This window comes from Ammospiza caudacuta, chromosome 1, assembly GCF_027887145.1.
Source record: "Ammospiza caudacuta isolate bAmmCau1 chromosome 1, bAmmCau1.pri, whole genome shotgun sequence".
Taxonomy (NCBI): domain Eukaryota; kingdom Metazoa; phylum Chordata; class Aves; order Passeriformes; family Passerellidae; genus Ammospiza; species Ammospiza caudacuta.
Window position 1 is genome coordinate 16,994,090 of NC_080593.1, and position 17,341 is coordinate 17,011,430.

Sequence of the window (17,341 nt, forward strand, 5' to 3'; positions counted from 1 at the left end):
AATATCATTAAACTTTTCCATCTGTGGGCTCTCCTTTCAAAAGTGTGAGGTAGGTCTCACAGTAAGAAAATAAGAGCACATGTTTGGATTAGGAAAATTTAAACTATGGCAGTGAATGAAGGACAAAAACAATAAAATAAGAAGAAATTACACTTAAGCTTATGTATTTTAAACTCTTCTACTACTCCTGTTTATTTCAGTTTTCATAAAATGGTTAATGCAATTTAAAATCCAGTTGATTTACTGTATGCTTAGCACATGGTACATTTTTATTATTTTTGAAAACATAAGGAAAAAATCAAGTTTCCTTTTTGATAAGAAACCTTAAAATTCACAACATTTAAAGGACTTTCAAAATAATGCTTATAAACATTGCATAAACAAATTACTTGATAAGTGATTCATTTTCATAACATTAAAAAAAAAGAAAGCTATATAAAGAATACAACATTGCCAAAATAATCTTAGGCTGCTTTAAATGTATATTCATAATGTAGAGGTGCAAACATTAACAAGCCAAACAACTGACTGAAATTAATACAGCTAGCAGAATAATGGCAGAAGAACCTGGGGTGGGTTTTTCTGAGTCAGTCCAGATGAGTACATTCAGCATCACCAGACGTTCTGCAATTATACATTCTGACATGCTGCAAAGGGCCTGAGTATTGTCCAAGTTACACAATTCCTGACTGGGGAGATTCCTATAGCCAGCTCCCATTTTCTGCACTTTCAATCACAGCATTCTTCTTTCCAGCTGTTCCATCTGCATCGCTTGTTTCTTCAAACACCGCCACTAAACTTGACAGAGTTGTGTGAGGATCAAGCAGTTTCACAACGGGTATGTCCACCTTTCTCTCCCGAAAGACACGGTTCTGAATTGTCATGGCTAACATCGAGTCCATGCCCAAAGACGAAAGTGGCGTATTCATGGTTAGTTCATCTGCATTCACTCCTGTGAGGTCACTCATCAGTGAGGTGATGTAGTCCTCAGATTTGAGAAAGGCAGTCTCGGGGACTTCAGCTTCCTCAGATGTTTCCATCTTGTTCATGTAATCTTCTGACATAAGTGTTACAAAGCGACTTTTGAGGGAAATAATCTGACGAAAAACATGATGATACAAAGTGTGAAAGTTCAATTTGGCAACAGATTGCTGCGGGTTGTTTATAAGTAAGGTCTTCCTGAGATAGTCATGAATTTCATGCACTTGCAGAATGTCTACGCCCTTGGATTCCAGAATGCTCTGAATGAGGTCTTGGTTGAGCAGAATGCCGAGGTTCAAAGCACCCCAGTTAATGGCCTGGCCTGAGAGCCCACAGTTCCTCCTGTAGAGGCAGAAGAGATCCAGGAAAGAGTTTGCAGCTGCATAGTTTGTCTGGGTGGCATTGCCCAGAAAGGAAGCAACAGAGGAGTAGCACACAAAGTAGTCAAGCTCCTGGTCTCTGGTAGCCCAGTGAAGATTTAGGGTCCCTGCTACTTTTGGGCTCAGCACTTTGTGGAAGTCAGCCAGCTTCAGCACTTCAAGGTGGCCGTCGTGTATAGCAACAGCACTTTGGAACACCCCTTTGATGGGACTCCCCACAAAGGTGGTGGCAATGGACTGGAAAGCTTTCTCAACATCGCTGCTCAAAGTCACATCACACTGCACAGACACCACTTTGCTCCCTTTGTACTGCTGCTGCAAAGCCCTTAACTCTTCTTGCTTCTCACTGCTGGGAATTCTCCTGGACAGAATTGCAATACACCCTCCCCCATTCTCAGCTATGAATTTCACTGTTTCAAAGCCAAGTCCAGTGAGCCCCCCAACTACTACATAAACAGCATTCTGCTTGAACAGCTGCTTCTGGGGCTCGTACAATGGGATATCTGAAAGCACACTGATGTCCTTCTGCCTTCTCAGGACAGCAAGGGGGACAGAAGTGCAGGTGAAATAGGACATCACAGAATTTAGCCCTTCAAAATTCTCAGTCTGCTGAAAAACAGAACCTGAAAGATTTCTAAACCGTTTCATATCCATGGAACTGATCCAGGCATGTATGGTCTTCTGCACTTCCTTTAGAGGTGCTTTCCGGAAAAGGCGGGCAACAGCAAGGATATGAAAGCTGACGTTTTCATGATCAATTTCACTGACATTCTGGATGCATTCTGACTGTTGCCTGCCACACACGATCACCACATCTTTAAGAAAGGACATGTGGGCCAGGTCCTCCTGAGACAGTCTGTTGACTGGAGGAAGAATAACAAGGGCACTGCACAGGTTGATATATTGCAACATTTTAGGAGTGGGCTTTGCAAGGACTGTTCTCCAACCCATCTCTTCTGCTGCTGCAGAAAGAACATGGCACAGAACTGAGGATGGCTCTGTAGTAATAATACCCAATGTTCTGTCATGTTTTCCTTTGGGTAACCTCTGAGTGAAGATTTCCCATGCAATGATGAAGTATGACACACAAGGGACATTCTGGAAGAATGGGAATTTCCTTGCATGGAAACAAACTGTTCCTGGAATCTGAACTCTGGATGATGCAGCAGTGGGATAACATGAAACCACGTGATCTCCCACTTTCACTTTTTTCACATTACTGCCTGTTGCAGTGACTGTGCCACTGAAATCAAGAGCTAGAAGCCTGTGTTTGTCCCCTGCCTGGGAGTTCCAATACAGTGTATTACCAAAGTTACAGCTAGAAACACTAATGGGAAAATAATCTTCTGAGTGCAAACAAATTTTATCCACTTGAATTTCAACACTCTGTTTGTCAAGCTGAGTTGCAGTGCCACTGGATAATTCCCCAGACAAGTCTTTTGCTGTGTATGGATCAGAAGTGTACAAAGTGAATGATTGTGATTTCTGGAGTGATCTTACGGGTTGGATGTAATCTGCATCTACAAAAGGTGTGCGTCTGATTTCGGACACATAAATTCTTCCCTGGCTGATGCAGACTTCTGGATAGTCCCCACCTTTGTACTTGATAAGAACATCTGCTAACACTGAGATGTCCAGGGAAGTGGAGGAGCTGAGGTCAATCAACTGAAATGTGATTTCTGGAAATTCAACAATACAGGCTCTGGTCATGCCACACAATGCAAACCCACAGTTAATGTGGTCCACATATCTCTCTGTTGTTCTGTAGGTGATCACTCTGACAGAGCAGCGAGACCTCTTTTCTCTTAGGGCCACCACTACCTGGCGATAGGCTTCGCAGCACTTTGCCAACTGATCTACTGCTTTCCTCGAGGAATCTTCATTTAACTTTTGGATTCCCCACAGGAAGAGAATTTCATCATAATCCTTAACCTCTGCTCTCATTTTGTTCTGTGCATCGCCTTCCACGAGGCAGTCCCAGCCTTCATACATAACATATGTCGAAGCAGGATGCAAGTGTTTTTTGAGCTGTTCAGCTATCCCAAATTTGTCTGCAAACACAAGGACTCTGGGCTTAAACCCCAGATGTCCAATTGTCTGTGAAAGGGAGACTTCTTTCCATTTGTTTTGAAACAGAAACTCATTGTCTCTGGAAGACGATTCCTTCATGAAAGTGATGGCAACGCGCTTGAGCTCGGCCAAAACAGAGCCGTGTTTGTCCACAAAGCACCCACAGACCTCAAGGCAGTTCCCAGTGGATTTGCTCATTCTCATGTATATCATCATTTCCTCCTGCAGCGGGCGGAGCACCACCAGGCTGCCTATCCCTGAAGGAAAGCCTGCTCTGGAGTGGAGCGTCCTTGAGGTCAGGACAGCGGTCATCTGCAGAAAGCAGTCGAGCAGCACTGGGTGGATACAGTAGCTGTACATGTCTCTGGCGGTCTCCTCATTCACCTTTATGCTTGTTATAGCTTCCTTTAGCTCCTGGCAATAATGCACATCACTGAGCTGCCTGAATATGGAGCCATACTGAAAGCCAACCTGAGACAGTGCTTCATAAAGCTCCTCTCTGCTAATCACTGACTTGCATCTTTGATAGATGGCTTGCAAGGAGATGCTGCTTTCTTCCACCACACCTTCAAGGCCCTTGGCCACTTGGCCAGCAGCATAAACTGCGTTGGAGGAAGAGAGAACCTCAAAGGTTGTCATGGCTTTTTGTGGACTCAGCTTGATACTCAGCACTTGGGAATTCTGTGTAAGAACACATGGTGCAGAAAAACTGATACTCAGCTGGCAAGTGCTCAGAGGCACTTTGGGTTCTGAGCTGCTCATCACAGAGGCCAGACCAAGCTCCACATAGAAAGCACCAGGGACTAAGGCCACCCCATTGTTCTTGTGCTCATATAAGTACGGTGTCGTTTCCTGGGACACCAGGCAGCCAAACTCCAAGTTGTCACTGTTTATGCCGTAAATCAAAGAATGACCGGCGCTGACACCGCTTCGGCTTGCATGTTGAGGGATATCCAGGCTCATGAGTTTTTGGCGATCAAATTGGTATCGTGGAATGGCCACAGGAACACTTTGATACCCATTATAAAAGTGCTGCCAGTTGGGATTAAATCCCAGTTCAAACAGATTTCCTACCAGGGTGAAGAGCGTCTGATATTCTGCATCTGTTTGCAAAGAGGACAAGACCTTTGTGCCTTTCCCTAGTGTTTCTTTTATGCTTCGCTGCAGTGCTCGGTGAGGACTTATTTCCACAAACACCACGTTTTCCCTGCCTCTGGCTGCAGTTTGGATGGCTCGTGTGAAAGCAACAGGCTCACGAGTATGCTGCGCCCAGAATTTGCCCTGAGAAAAGTCATTTTCAGATACAGCCATGCCAGTCAGTGTTGAAATCACTTCCATTTCCCCCTTCTGCTTTTCCAAAGGCTCTATCTGCTCCTCCAGCTCCCCGAGTATCATGTCCATGCTGGGGCTGTGGTACGCAGCTGGAACATTTAAAACATGAAGAAAGATGTTTCTCTGTCTGAAAGCTTCAGCTAACTCTCTCTGGACAGCTTCCACAGCCTCTACGCTCCCAGACAAGGTGCAGGAAATGGGGCTGTTGAAAGCAGCAATGCACACTTTTCCTGAGTAGGCATGCAGGCGTTCAGCAATCTCTTCAATGGGGATGTTTCCAACCACCAGCATTCTGCCGCTGGGAGTCTTTGCCTGCAGCCTGCTCCGGTGATAAATCACTTTGACAGCATCTGCCAGGGACAGGTACCCAGCAATGTGTGCAGCAGCAACTTCCCCCACCGAGTGGCCAACAACAGCAACAGGCTTGATACCCCAGTGCTTCAGGAGGGAAGCTACAGCAACCTGCAGGGCAAACAGCAAGGGCTGACAAAGCTCTGGATTCAACAAGTCCTTTGGGCTATGATTTCTTGCCGGCAGGAGGCTGATGGCAGCGTGCTGCTGAAAAAGGTCTTCTATTTCCTTACACTTGTCTCTGAACACCGGCTCTGAGCTTAGCAGTGCCTCACTGAACTCCTTCAGCGTGACACCATTGCCGCAGAACACAAACACCAGCTGTGGTTCCGCTTTGGATATGGCAGGTTCCGTGCTCGCTGCCAACCTCAGCTCTTGCTGCAAGTGTTGGAGGGAATTTGTGACAAATGCTTTTCGGTACCTGTAGCTGGCGTGGCTTCTTCTGCAGGCAGAGGTATAGGCCAGGCTTGGGAGAGTTACGGAGTTCCTTGCGCTCAGCTGCTCAGCTGTGTCGGCCATTGTCATCTGAAGGGACTTAGGGGATGCTGCTGACAGCAGAACTAATTCCAGGGGCTTCTTAAAGGCAGGAAGAGGCTCTGGCTGCTTCACCTGCCTGACTACAACATGAGCATTGGTTCCTCCAAATCCAAAGCAGTTGACACCAGCTACTCTTCCATACTCACTGTATTCTTCCCAGGGCTCTACAGCTGTGGCAACAGCAAGGTTTAATTTCTCCGTATCGATGCTGCTCATCTCCTTTGAGTAATGCAAGGATGGAACAATCTTCCCATGATGCATCATCAGGAGCACTTTGATTAACCCGGCTGCTCCAGCAGCTGATTCAGTGTGTCCAATATTTCCTTTCACTGAACCGATTTTCAGAATGGAAACTCGGGAAGACCTCTTTTTGCTAATGACATTACCAAGGCTTTCAGCTTCTGTAGGATCTCCAGCAGCAGTTCCTGTGCCATGGGCTTCAATGTACTGCACAACTGAGGGATCAACACGACTTCCATAAATGCTGCGCAGTAACTTCTCTTGCTCTATTTGAGACGGTCTCGTGATTGGAGTTATAGACTTGCCGTTCTGATTGACTGCACTGATGTTTATCACACCCCAGATTTTGCTGTAGTCTTCCTTTGCCTGTTCCATGAAAAAGTGTAGTTTTCTTTAATAATACTAGTAGTCTATGGTTAAAGGTGTTACCATGAACCTTACAAGCCTGGTGCAAGCCCGTACCTTATCCTCCATGTAGGGGGTGAGGTAACATGGCAGCACATAGTCTGAGAGAGATCAAGAAAGATTTTGGGTTTGGGATATTTGCTAAGGAAATCTGAGGCATATGCTATTTTCTCCTCCATACTTCCAGTTCAAAGAAGCAATATTGAACAAAAAATACTGAAAACAACAATAGTTGAAAGGATCCATATAGAAAGAAACAGACAGACTGAGTCTACTAAGACATGTCTCTGCAGCTGGTGCCATCACCAAGATTTTGGGGGTTTTGGCAATGATATGGCCTTTGCAGAGCCAGGCATGCTGGCATCAGATGGGGCTCACCTCTCTGAGTAACGAAGGAGAGTCTTTGCATGGGAACAAGCAAGACTCCTTGGAGAGCTTTAAACTAGTTATGATGGGGGAGGGCAGTAATATCAGGTTTGTCCCTAACTAACTGGGTAATAGTATGAAAAAGTTAGAGGGTACTTCTGAGGCCCCTCTGGAGGTGACTCTGAGATTTACCAGCCACACTGGAGCACACCAGCAGTCTTACAGAGACAAGCAAGGGGCTCCTGAGATAATAGAAGTCAACAGGGAAATATCAGAGAAACACCTTAGTACCTAAAGAAGGCTTACGAGGGATTACGTTGATCAAGCATCTACAGTCAAAGACACAACCACTAGACAGGGCTATGGGACATCCCTTCACACACCCACTGGAATATTGTCACCATAAAATACTTCTATTAAGTGCTGTACCCCCATGCATAGAGTATAGTGAACAAACAGGAGGAACAAGAGATCTGTGTGCAGCCATTGGGCTTTGATCCCATTGCAGTTATGGACATGGTGGGAGAGCTCCCGTGACTGCAGTGTTGTCATGAAGGGCCACCGGCTGTTTAGGAGAGACAGACCAGGAAAGTGCAGTGGTGGAGTTGCACTCGATGTGAAGCAACACTTGGAGTGTGCCGAGCTCTGCCCTGGTGAGGATAAAAGGGCGGGCTAGGAAGGGTGACACCGTTGTGGGTGTTCACCACAGGCCGCCCGATCAGAAGGAGAGAGCGGATGAGGCCTTCTGCAGGCAGCTGGAAGCAGCCCCACAGTCACAGGCCCTGGTTCTTGGGGGGCTTTGACTGCCCTGACATCTTCTGGAGAAGCAAAGCACAAGCAGTGCAGGAGGTTCCTGGAAAGCATTGATGACAATTTCTGTCCCAGGTAGTGAAGGATCCCACAAGGAATGCTGGGCTGCCTGACCTTAGACTAACAAACAGGGAAGGCCTTGCTGGACATGCAGCACTTGGGGCAGCCTTGGCTGCAGAGACCACGAGACTGTAGAGTTCAGTATTGAAGGAAGAGGTAGCAGGACAGAGAGACAGATTTCAAACTCCAGGACTCCAGGAGAGCTAACTTTAACATCTTTAGGGATCTTCTTGGAAGAATTCCAGGGGAGAAGACCCTGAAGGGAAGAGGGGTCCAAGAGAGTTGGTCGACATTCTAGGCTCACTTCCTACAGGTTCAAAGATAGTGCATCCCAATAAGAGAGAAAGCAGGTAAAGCGGGCAACAAACCTCTGTGGATGAATAAAGAAGTCCTATCATTACTCAGATGTAAGCCAGAAACATATAGGAGATGGAAGCAGTATCAGGCCACTCAGAGTGAATGCAGAGAGGTTGTCAGAGTAAGCAGAAATGAGACTAGAAAGGCCAAGGCACATCTGGAATGAAATCTGGCCAAAGATTTTCATGCTAACAAAAAGGGCTTTTTCAAATCCATCACAACAAAAGGAAAATTAAGGATTAATTTTAACACTAAAGGACTCCTGGATCCATTAGCAAATGGAGGGGGGAGCCTGGTAACAGGGGATGCAGAGAAGGCTGTGTTATTGAATGCCTTCTTTGCACCTATCTTAACTGACAAGACCAGCCCTCAGGAATTTCTGACCCAGGAGACCAGATTAAAGGAATGCTGAAAGGAAGAATTTCCCTTGCCCAAGTAGGAATGGGTCAGAGAACCCCTAAATGAACTTGACATCCACAAGTCCAGGGGCTTTGACAGGATGCATCCATGAGGTCTGAGAGAGCAGGAGGACAACATGGCAAGGCTGCTCACAATCATCTTTGAAAGGCAATCATAAGACATGCCTGAGGACTGGGAGAACCAATCTTCAAAATTGGCAAGAGGGACCCCAATCTTCAAAAATGGCAAGAAGAAGGACCAATGAACTACCAATCAGTCAGCCTCTCCTCAATTCCTGGAAAAGTGATGGACCACCTCATTCTGGAGGCCATCTCTGTCCACAAGGAAGATAAGGTGATCAGGAGTGGTCATGGATTCCTTGGAGGTAAATCATGTTTGATCAACCTGATTGATTTCTATGATGAAACCACCACCTGGATGAATGAGGGGAGAGCAGTGGGTATTGTCTACTTCAACTTTATCGAGGCTTTTGTCTCTCACAGTGTCCTCAGGAAGTGTGGACTGCATGAGTGGACAGAGACGTGGATTGAGAACAGACTGAATGGCAGGTCCCAGAGGGTGATAAGCAGTGGCACAGGGTCCAGTTGGAGACCTGTCACTAGTGGTATCCTCTGGTACCATATTGTTTAGTTTATTCATCAAGGCTTGGATGAAGAGGCAGAGCCTCCTCAGCAAGTTCACTATCAACACAAAGCTGGCAGGAGTGGCTGATACCCCAGAGGGCTGGGCAACCCTTCAAAGGGACCTCAACATGTTGGAGAGATGGACAGAGAAGAACTGTCTGAAATTCAACAAGGGCAAGTGCAGGGTCCTGTACCAGGGGAGGAATAACCCCCTGCACCAGGACAGGTTGGGGGTCAACCTGCTGGAAAGCAGCACTGTGGAGAAGGATCTGGGGGTTCTGAAGGACAACAAGTTGTCCATGAGCCAGCAGTGGGGGTCCAAGGAGGCTGATGGGATCCTGGGCTGTATTAGAAAAAGCATTGCCAACAGTTGAGGGAGGTGATCCTGCCCCTCTGCTCAGCCCTGGTGAGCCCAAAACAGGAATACTGTGTCCGGTTCTGGGTTCCTCAGTACAAGAAAGACATGGAGCTAATGGAGTGGGTCCAGAGGAGAGCTATGAAGATGATGAAGGAGCTGGAGCACCTCTCTTATGAGGAAAGACTGAGGGAGCTGGGCCTGTTCAGCCTTGAGAAGAGGAGACTGGGAAGGGGCCTCATCAGTGTCTGTAAGTATCTTAAGAGGTGTCAAGAAGGTGGAACCAGGCCCTTGGTGGTGCCAAGTAACAGGACAAGAGGCAATGGGCTGAAACTGAAGCACAGGAAGTTCCACCTGAAAATGAGGAAGGAATTTTTCACTGTTCAAGTGACCAAGCAAAAGAACAGGTTGCTCAGAGAGGGATTGGATTCTCCCTCATTGGAGACAGAATGTGTCAAGAATCATCAGGACACAATACTGTACAACTTGATCTAAGACGACCCAGCTTGAGCAAGGAGTTTGGACCAGAAAATTCACTGTGGCCCCTTCCAACCTGAGTGATTCTGTGCTAATCACATGCTTTTTCTGTAGAGAAGAGAACAAAACAACACAACAAAGACAAGAACAACCAGAATATTATGCTAACTTTTAAATGTGAGTTCCTTTCCCTACGTTAGGGAAAGTTAATAAATTCAAAATAAATGCTTCATTATTCTTAAACTTAGATTGGAAAAACTTCTCTGGAATAGACATTATTAGAGCTGAAGACACAAAATTCAGACAAGCAACCAGTCTTAATTCAGGCTGCTTCACAAAAAATCTTACCTTTTTCAGCGGTTTGAGGAAAACAACACCACAGCCTTCTCCCCTTCCATAGCCATCTGCTTTTTTGGAGAAGGGTTTGCTTATGCCCTCTGGAGAGATCATTTTGGCTTTAGTGAGAGATACAAAGGTGCGGGGGTGAATGATGCAGTTCACCCCACCACAGATTGCTGCCTCACAATCTCCTGGAGTCAAACAGAAACATATTCATGTTGAGATGGCCCTGGTGATAGACAGAAATGGTAGGAATTCTGATTTTGTTGTCCAGCACCTCTTCAGTCCCATTACCTGATTTAATGGCTCGCAAGGCATAGTGCAGAGCAAAAAGAAAAGACGAACACGCAGTGTCGACAGTCAGAGATGGTCCAGTCAGATTAAATGTGAAAGAGACCCTGTTGGCAGCAATGCTCATTGCTGTTCCAGTACCATCATAATGATTTATTTCATCCACAGCTCTGCTGGCCATGATTTCATAGTCTCGATTCATGAGACCTGGAAAACATCAGATACATGTCAAGTTAACCCAAGACAACAATAGGCATGTACAGCTCAAAACCTGGTGGTGTGATTTCGTTTTCAGTGTTAAGATGAAACCATATGGCATCAGGGCTCCTGTCATGAAGCTTTGCTCCAACACAAGTCAAAGGGAGAAGTCACCGCAATTTCCCCTAGATTCAGCATACACAAACCTAGCTAACACTGGAAATTCCTACCTCTCCAAGAAATGACAGGAAATTCCTACCTGCCCAGGAAATGCCCTTTCTGATAGCTCAGCTCACTCTATCATGCAGCTAAGATCTCTGGAGTCTGCTTAGACATCTGTATCCTGCTTTGAGACTGAGATACACTTTTGAGACTCAGATTGTTTTAGTTTAGCTATGACAAGATTTATCAACAAGTTACAAAGATGGTAGTTCAGACATAAATGTACAAGACATTAGCTTCATTTCCTCACATGTACCAAGTTAAAGGTCACAGCACAAACTACATCCAATACTTTGTATTTATCTTTTTTTTCACACTTGCAACCAATAAGAAATAGTAAAGAAGAGCAGGGCCTGTGAGACCAGTTGTGTCCTCTTTCTGAGAATGCAACGTTTGAAATATGGTGGATCCCCAAGTCCATGAGCACATGTGGAAAGCGCAGTAGCTCTATTCAGAGAGGAAGGAATAGTGCCCTCAATGGAAGAAGAACATCTCTCTGACTAAAGTAATCTAAAACATTTCCCCTATAGGTGCATCAAGCAAACTCCCTCAGAAAACTCCTTTTTAAAGAGACACAGATTACACCAGCAATAATGTGCCGATACTCTACTATTATCCTTTAAATATCTTTCAACAGCATCTGGTATCATCTTGTCTGTAACTTTTTGGGAGTAACAAAGGCAGTCAGACAAGTGCACCCTGGTACCATTCTAATGTTCACAGGAGGATTTCTGCTGCTTTAAAAGGATAGTAATCCCCAGAACACCTCAACCAAAATTATACTGGAAAACAGCATATTGGGGGGAAAGTGTAGGCCTGTGTAGAAGCCCAGAAGATAAGGAGCTAATGTGTACGTGTCAAACACCGATTGCCAGATAGCCAGGGAGCCATCCAAGGATTGTCAGTAATAACCAAGAATTGTTTAAAAAACCACAATGAGATGGGACCATGTGGAGGTAGGGCAGCATTTCTCTGGGATAAACATCCTTGTTCTGCTCCACAGAGGCACAATCACAGAATCAACTAGGTTGGAAAAGACCACTGAAATCAAGTCCACTGCATGGTGAAACACCACCATGCCGAAAAGACTATGGTACTAAAAGACACATCCAGTCTTTTCTCAAACACTTCCAGGGACACTGACTCCACCACCTCCAGGGACACTGACTCCACCACCTCCCTGGGCAGCTGATTCCTGTATCAAATCACCCCTTTCTGTGAAGAATTTCTCCATAATGTCCACTCTACACCTTCCCTGGCACAGCCTGAGGCCATATCCTCTCATCCTGTCTCCAGCTGCCTGTGAAAGAGGTTGATCCCCATATCACTACACCCTCCTTTCAAGCATTTGTAGACAGCAATAAAATCACCCCTGAGCCTCCTCTTCTCAGGCTATACACCACCAGCTCCCTCAGCTGTTCCTCACAGGACTTGTGCTCCACACACTTCCCCAGCTCTGATGCCTTTCTCTGGACTTACTCCAGCACCTCAATCTCCTTCCTGAATTGAGGGGCCCAGAAGTGGACACAGAACTCAACCATGTAGCCTCACCAGTGCCATACACAGTTGGAAGAATCACTGCCCTGCTCCTGTGGTGACACTATTGCTGACACAGGCCAGGATGCCACTGGCCTTCTTTGCCACCTGGGCACACACTGGCTCATGTTCAGCTGCTGACCACCAGCACCACCAGGTCCTTTTCTGCTGGGCGCTTTCCTACCACTCTACCCCCATCAACAAACAATGGGCAGCACCAGGACAGAAGCAGGAATGAAATATTGACCCAAGGTAAGTCTGGGGAGGATGAAGACTACCCAAGAACCAAGACCTACAAAAAGGTCTGAAAGAAGGAATTGGACATGATAATTTGTATAGAAAGAGAGCAACCCGTCCTCAGGGCAGGGAAACATATCTATAAAAAGGTACCCCCAACAAATCTGGGGGGTCCTCCAAGACCCTGGACATCTCATTTGCCAGACCACCAGTGGAACAAGGACCGGCAATCTCTTTTTCTTTTTCTCTCTTTCATTCTCTCTTCTCTTTCTCTCTCCCTTTCTTTAACTCATCTCCTCCTTTCCCCCTTTTCTTCCACCCTACACCATTATCCCCAACGCACTGCCATGCGCTGATGTAGCAAGTCAGGGACTAACATTCCAATTTCCATGCCAAGTATGTAACGTAGTAAGAAAACATCTCCTGCAGAGAAAGAAATTACTCATCTTGGGTGTTCCCTTCCCCTTAAGGGTGGAACATCACAGCCTGGCTTGGGAGTATCTTTTCTAAGAAGGCTGCAGATGCAGTTTCCTGCTTCCCTTCAGTGCCTGAACATAGGAAGAAGAGCACCAAAAAGAGATACAGGAATTGTACCATGAACTTCTAGAGTAGCCTGGTAATTCTTACCAAAAGTAACCACTAGTGCCATAGCACAGTAGCTTTAGATCTCCAGTCTAGATCCAGTGCTAGATAACATATTGAAAGGTTATGAAGGATTGCTCCAATCCTTGTGAGCTTCAAACACACTTTCTTTGACATGAAATTTTCATCTTACCAATAAAAACACCTGTTTTGGTGCCACTGATAGATTCCACAGGGACTCCTGCATCCTCCAGGGCTTTGTATGTGCACTCCATCAGTAATTTCTGTTGTGGATCCATGCGTTCTGCTTCCATATTATTAATCCCAAACAGGTGGTTGTCAAATGAATTAAATCTGAAATACACCGACCAGAATAAAATATGACAGATGTATAGAACATCCATTTACTTCTAGACCCACAGTAAACATCTTTTGCAACTTCATGAAAAGCTGAGCAGTAACTGGTGTTTTGGCCACAGTTCCCATTTATGAAATTCAGAAGAAAATGTTTATAAGCCAAAGATGCTTCATTTTATCAAAGCTTCTGCATTTCAGAGTTAAGAGCCCACTCCTACCCATTTCTATTCTCGTGGTTATTGCACTGCTACCAACTGGACTCCTCAAACTATGAAATGTGCAGAATGAGACTCCCTCTGCAGTAATGTGGTCAGAGCTTCAACAAGTTATAAACAAAATGAGAATCTCTCCTCACTGCAAAGAATCCCCCACAAAACCTGGTTTTCTAGGTTTGTTTTCTTGGGGTTTTTTTCAGATTATTTTCAGCAAATACAGACCAATGCTCTAAATTTAAAACCAAAAAGTAGAGGATCAGCTCAGGTCTGTTTTCAACAGATACCCACGCTTCTCTAAAAATACATTCATAAATACTTTGTGTGTATTTATATTTAAAAGCATCTTCAAAACAGGCCCATGCTTACAAAAGACCAAGTCCAACTTTAATCTTGGATCCCAAGATCAGATTTATACGGTCTTCTATAATTTCTTGATTTCAGAGCAGGATTCAATATCTAACATGGGACTAAGCATTAAAGTAATTCTGGATCCTATGGTTCAACCCTGCCAAGTATAAATTTCAGGAGACAATAAGATTTCTTCTGTGCATGTCAGCTTCTCCTTTGAATGAAGCTCTACACCCTGAGGATTTTAGGTGAATGTGGGATTCAAATAAAAGACACTTATTTTAACCTTACTGTAATTTGCTATTCTTCCCCCTATCACAGCCCCTAAGCAGCTGTGCCCATAGTCTAAGTACTACAAAAGTCAGTGGTGCAGCAGGATAACAGACTCACTCATCCAGAAGAGCAGCTCGTGTTGTACATATTTTTCCTGGCTTGTTACCATCTGCATCATACCACTCTTTGGTATTAAACCTCTCGGGGGGGATTTCTACAGTGCAGTTTTTGCCTTCCACCAGGACCTTCCAGAAATTGTCAATTCCATCTCCTGTTGTACAAAGTTTTTAAAACAGATTAAATGATGTGCTGCCCCTCCCCATGCAGACTCAGAAATGCACAATCAGCAACAAGGACCTCCCACCTGTAAATCTAGGCTGCTCAAGCAGGCTTGCCACAGAAAGAAGTGATCATTCTTTAGTGAGAGGAAAATGAAAAAGTATGACTGATCCCCTCACTGCTTGTCTAAAAGCAAAGGAACCCCACAAAATCCTTGACCACCTTCTCTCTGCCATCTCAGTGCGTCTACTCCACCTACTGTAATAAAGCAAGAAGCTTTCTTTTAGGAAAACCCCATCTGTTCATATTACAGGCATGGCTAAGATAAGAATGTCCAGCCCTTCATCTGCCCTGTTTCTATGGATGCAGAGTTCTGTAACACTACACAATCACCCAGCCAGTGAACACACAGAAAGTTCAAATCATCCCAGACCTATCCAGCTCATTTGTATGAGTTTCATGTGCACCTCAATGCCCTGCCCACAGCCAGCACTTCAGCTTCTTTTGTCTGTCTGTCTGTCAGCAGACAAATTTAAACTAATCCGTTTCCACCACAGCACCACCTTTCAAAAAGATCCCACAAGCAACAAAGCAACAATCCAACTAAGGGGCAAACCAACAACTGTTGGTTTCCTCCATTTCAACATTAATAAAACTCTCTGATTTCAAACAGCCTGCTTTGCTTTTACCCCAAAGTTACCTCCAGGAAAGTTGCATGCTATTCCAACAATAGCAACTTCATCTGCAGTCTCGATCTCCATCTCCGGGGCTGCACAAGACAGAAGCACTGTCAGTCCAGTCCAGCAATTATGCATTTACCATTGAATAAATATTAGGTTAAAGCATGAACTTCTGACAAACACACAAACTTGTTTAAAACTTACTTAATCTGGAATGATCTACTGCTGGTGGTGGCGACAAATAACACTGCCCGCAAGAGCTCTTACTACGTTATTCCTCTTGTCTCTACTTCCAGAGGGAATTCCCCACTTAATTCCCCAAACTCTCTCATGCACACACACTTCCTCTTTACTGTTTAACCTCTACTAACAAATGGTGAATCTTTTCAACAAATTAGATGGCAAAGACAAGCATTCTCTTTGGGGTCAAATTAAATACCCCAGGATAGAATTGACAGATGATTTCTTTTTCCTTGATTCTGAGAAAGGAACTTGTCAGAAGAGAATCAATTCAATTGACCTAATTAGAACTCACTAGGAAGCCCTGCTCTAATCCCTACCGTCCTCTTGGACTTCCTTCTACCCACAAAGAGGAGAAGACTCCTCTGGATGGTTTTGTGGGGGATTCTTGGCAGTGGGGAGAGCTTTCCATGCCAGGGATAGCACAGCACGTCTCAAAGAGCTTTTCTCAGTCACTGACTGACAGTAGTGAAGCAGAGATTAGGCTGTTTCACAGCCCCACACATTACTCAGAGTTAATATTTCTTGGGGGTTTGCTTTGAAAGGTGAAATTAGGAATAACTGCTCAGATTCCTACTTTGAAAAATTTACTTCTAGGTTCCATTAGCTACAACAGAAGAAGTTAAAAAGCCGCCGAGCAAAAATAAGTAGATGAGAATCTGATTTTCTCTGAGTAAATTCTTTTTTACTAATAATGTAAATTCAAAATTGACACAAGCATTTTTTCCTTTGCATTGTTTCCAAATTGTCTATGAATTTTATGATTCTATGATTTCATATTTTAAGGTGACTGCTAAACTAAAGCTGAAAATCCCAATTAAATACTTCTATCACAAAGGTACTTTTAAGCATTTTTCCTAAGTTAGCATTTAAATAGTAAATAATGGAAAATTAAGGACCCTTCAAGCACAACATAGAACATATCTTTGGCATCTCTAGAGCTATCCTGTGATCTATGTAACTCTTACCTTGTATCATCCCAGTGGGGTGAAGATATAAGCTGAGTCTGTGGAAGTCATTTATGTAGGTTTCTTATTGAAATACACAGCCTATGTCATGGGGAAAATGCAAATGTGATTAATCAGTGACCTGACTAAAGTTCAAAACCACTTCCTTGTAGTTGTAAATTTCTTGAAGTCAGCAAGGACAAGAGTATTTTCCATCATCTTTCAGTTAGCAAATAATAAACTGAAGTTATGTTTTAACAAACCATAGATTCATAGGATTGTTTGCATTGTAAGGGACCTTAAAGATGCCCTACATTCAGGCCCCCTGCCAAGGGCAGTGCATATTACACTGGAATAGGTTGATCAACACCCCATACAGCTTGACCTTTTTTACTTCCAGGGACGGAGTATCAACAAATTCTCTGGGCAACCTGTAAAGAATTTCTTCCTAATACTATTCTCTTTCAGTTTAAAGCCATTCCTCCTTATCCTATCACCACATGACCTTCTAAAAAGTCCCTCTCCATCTTTCTTATAGGGGCCTATAGGTACTGGCAGGCTGCTATATGATCTTCCTAGGGCTTTCTTTCTACAGGCTGAATAACCCCAGCTCTCTGAGTCTGTCTACATAGGTGAGGTGCTCCAACCCTCTGATCATCATGAAATAGCCCAGTAATTTTTTACGATCTTAGGAATATGATTTAAATACTGTGTCTTTAAAGTAACAATTCAATTTGATTTGCTCTTAATATCAATAAATATGAACAAGTGTTTAAACCTCCATCTATTTGTTTGAAGCATTGTGAAAAGAAACTTACCCAGTTCTGCCTCAG

General features: G+C 44.4%; 1 protein-coding gene across 1 annotated transcript; it reads right to left on the reverse strand.

Annotated features, from left to right (window-relative positions):
* Positions 1-406: 406 nt before the first annotated feature.
* On the reverse strand, positions 407-15,456 carry LOC131566307 (mycocerosic acid synthase-like). Its single transcript, XM_058817555.1, has 6 exons — positions 15,342-15,456; positions 14,480-14,633; positions 13,363-13,523; positions 10,398-10,601; positions 10,113-10,294; positions 407-6,257 (listed from the first exon to the last, which is right to left on the reverse strand). Exons 1-6 carry the CDS (start codon positions 15,454-15,456, stop codon positions 702-704), a joined length of 6,372 nt encoding a protein of 2,123 aa, XP_058673538.1. The 3' UTR covers positions 407-701.
* Between the last annotated feature and the right edge of the window lie 1,885 nt (positions 15,457-17,341).

What these genes read in the sequence shown, in the direction of transcription:
- LOC131566307 (XM_058817555.1), bottom strand. Translation starts at nt 15,456, where the DNA reads ATGCATAATTGCTGGACTGGACTGACAGTGCTTCTGTCTTGTGCAGCC. An exon ending in CGAGCTGCTCTTCTGGATGA is followed by an intron (nt 13,524 to 14,479) that starts GTGAGTCTGTTA and finishes GGTGTATTTCAG; the next exon opens with ATTTAATTCATTTGACAACC. An exon ending in TCCTCAAACCGCTGAAAAAG is followed by an intron (nt 6,258 to 10,112) that starts GTAAGATTTTTT and finishes TTCATGGAACAG; the next exon opens with GCAAAGGAAGACTACAGCAA.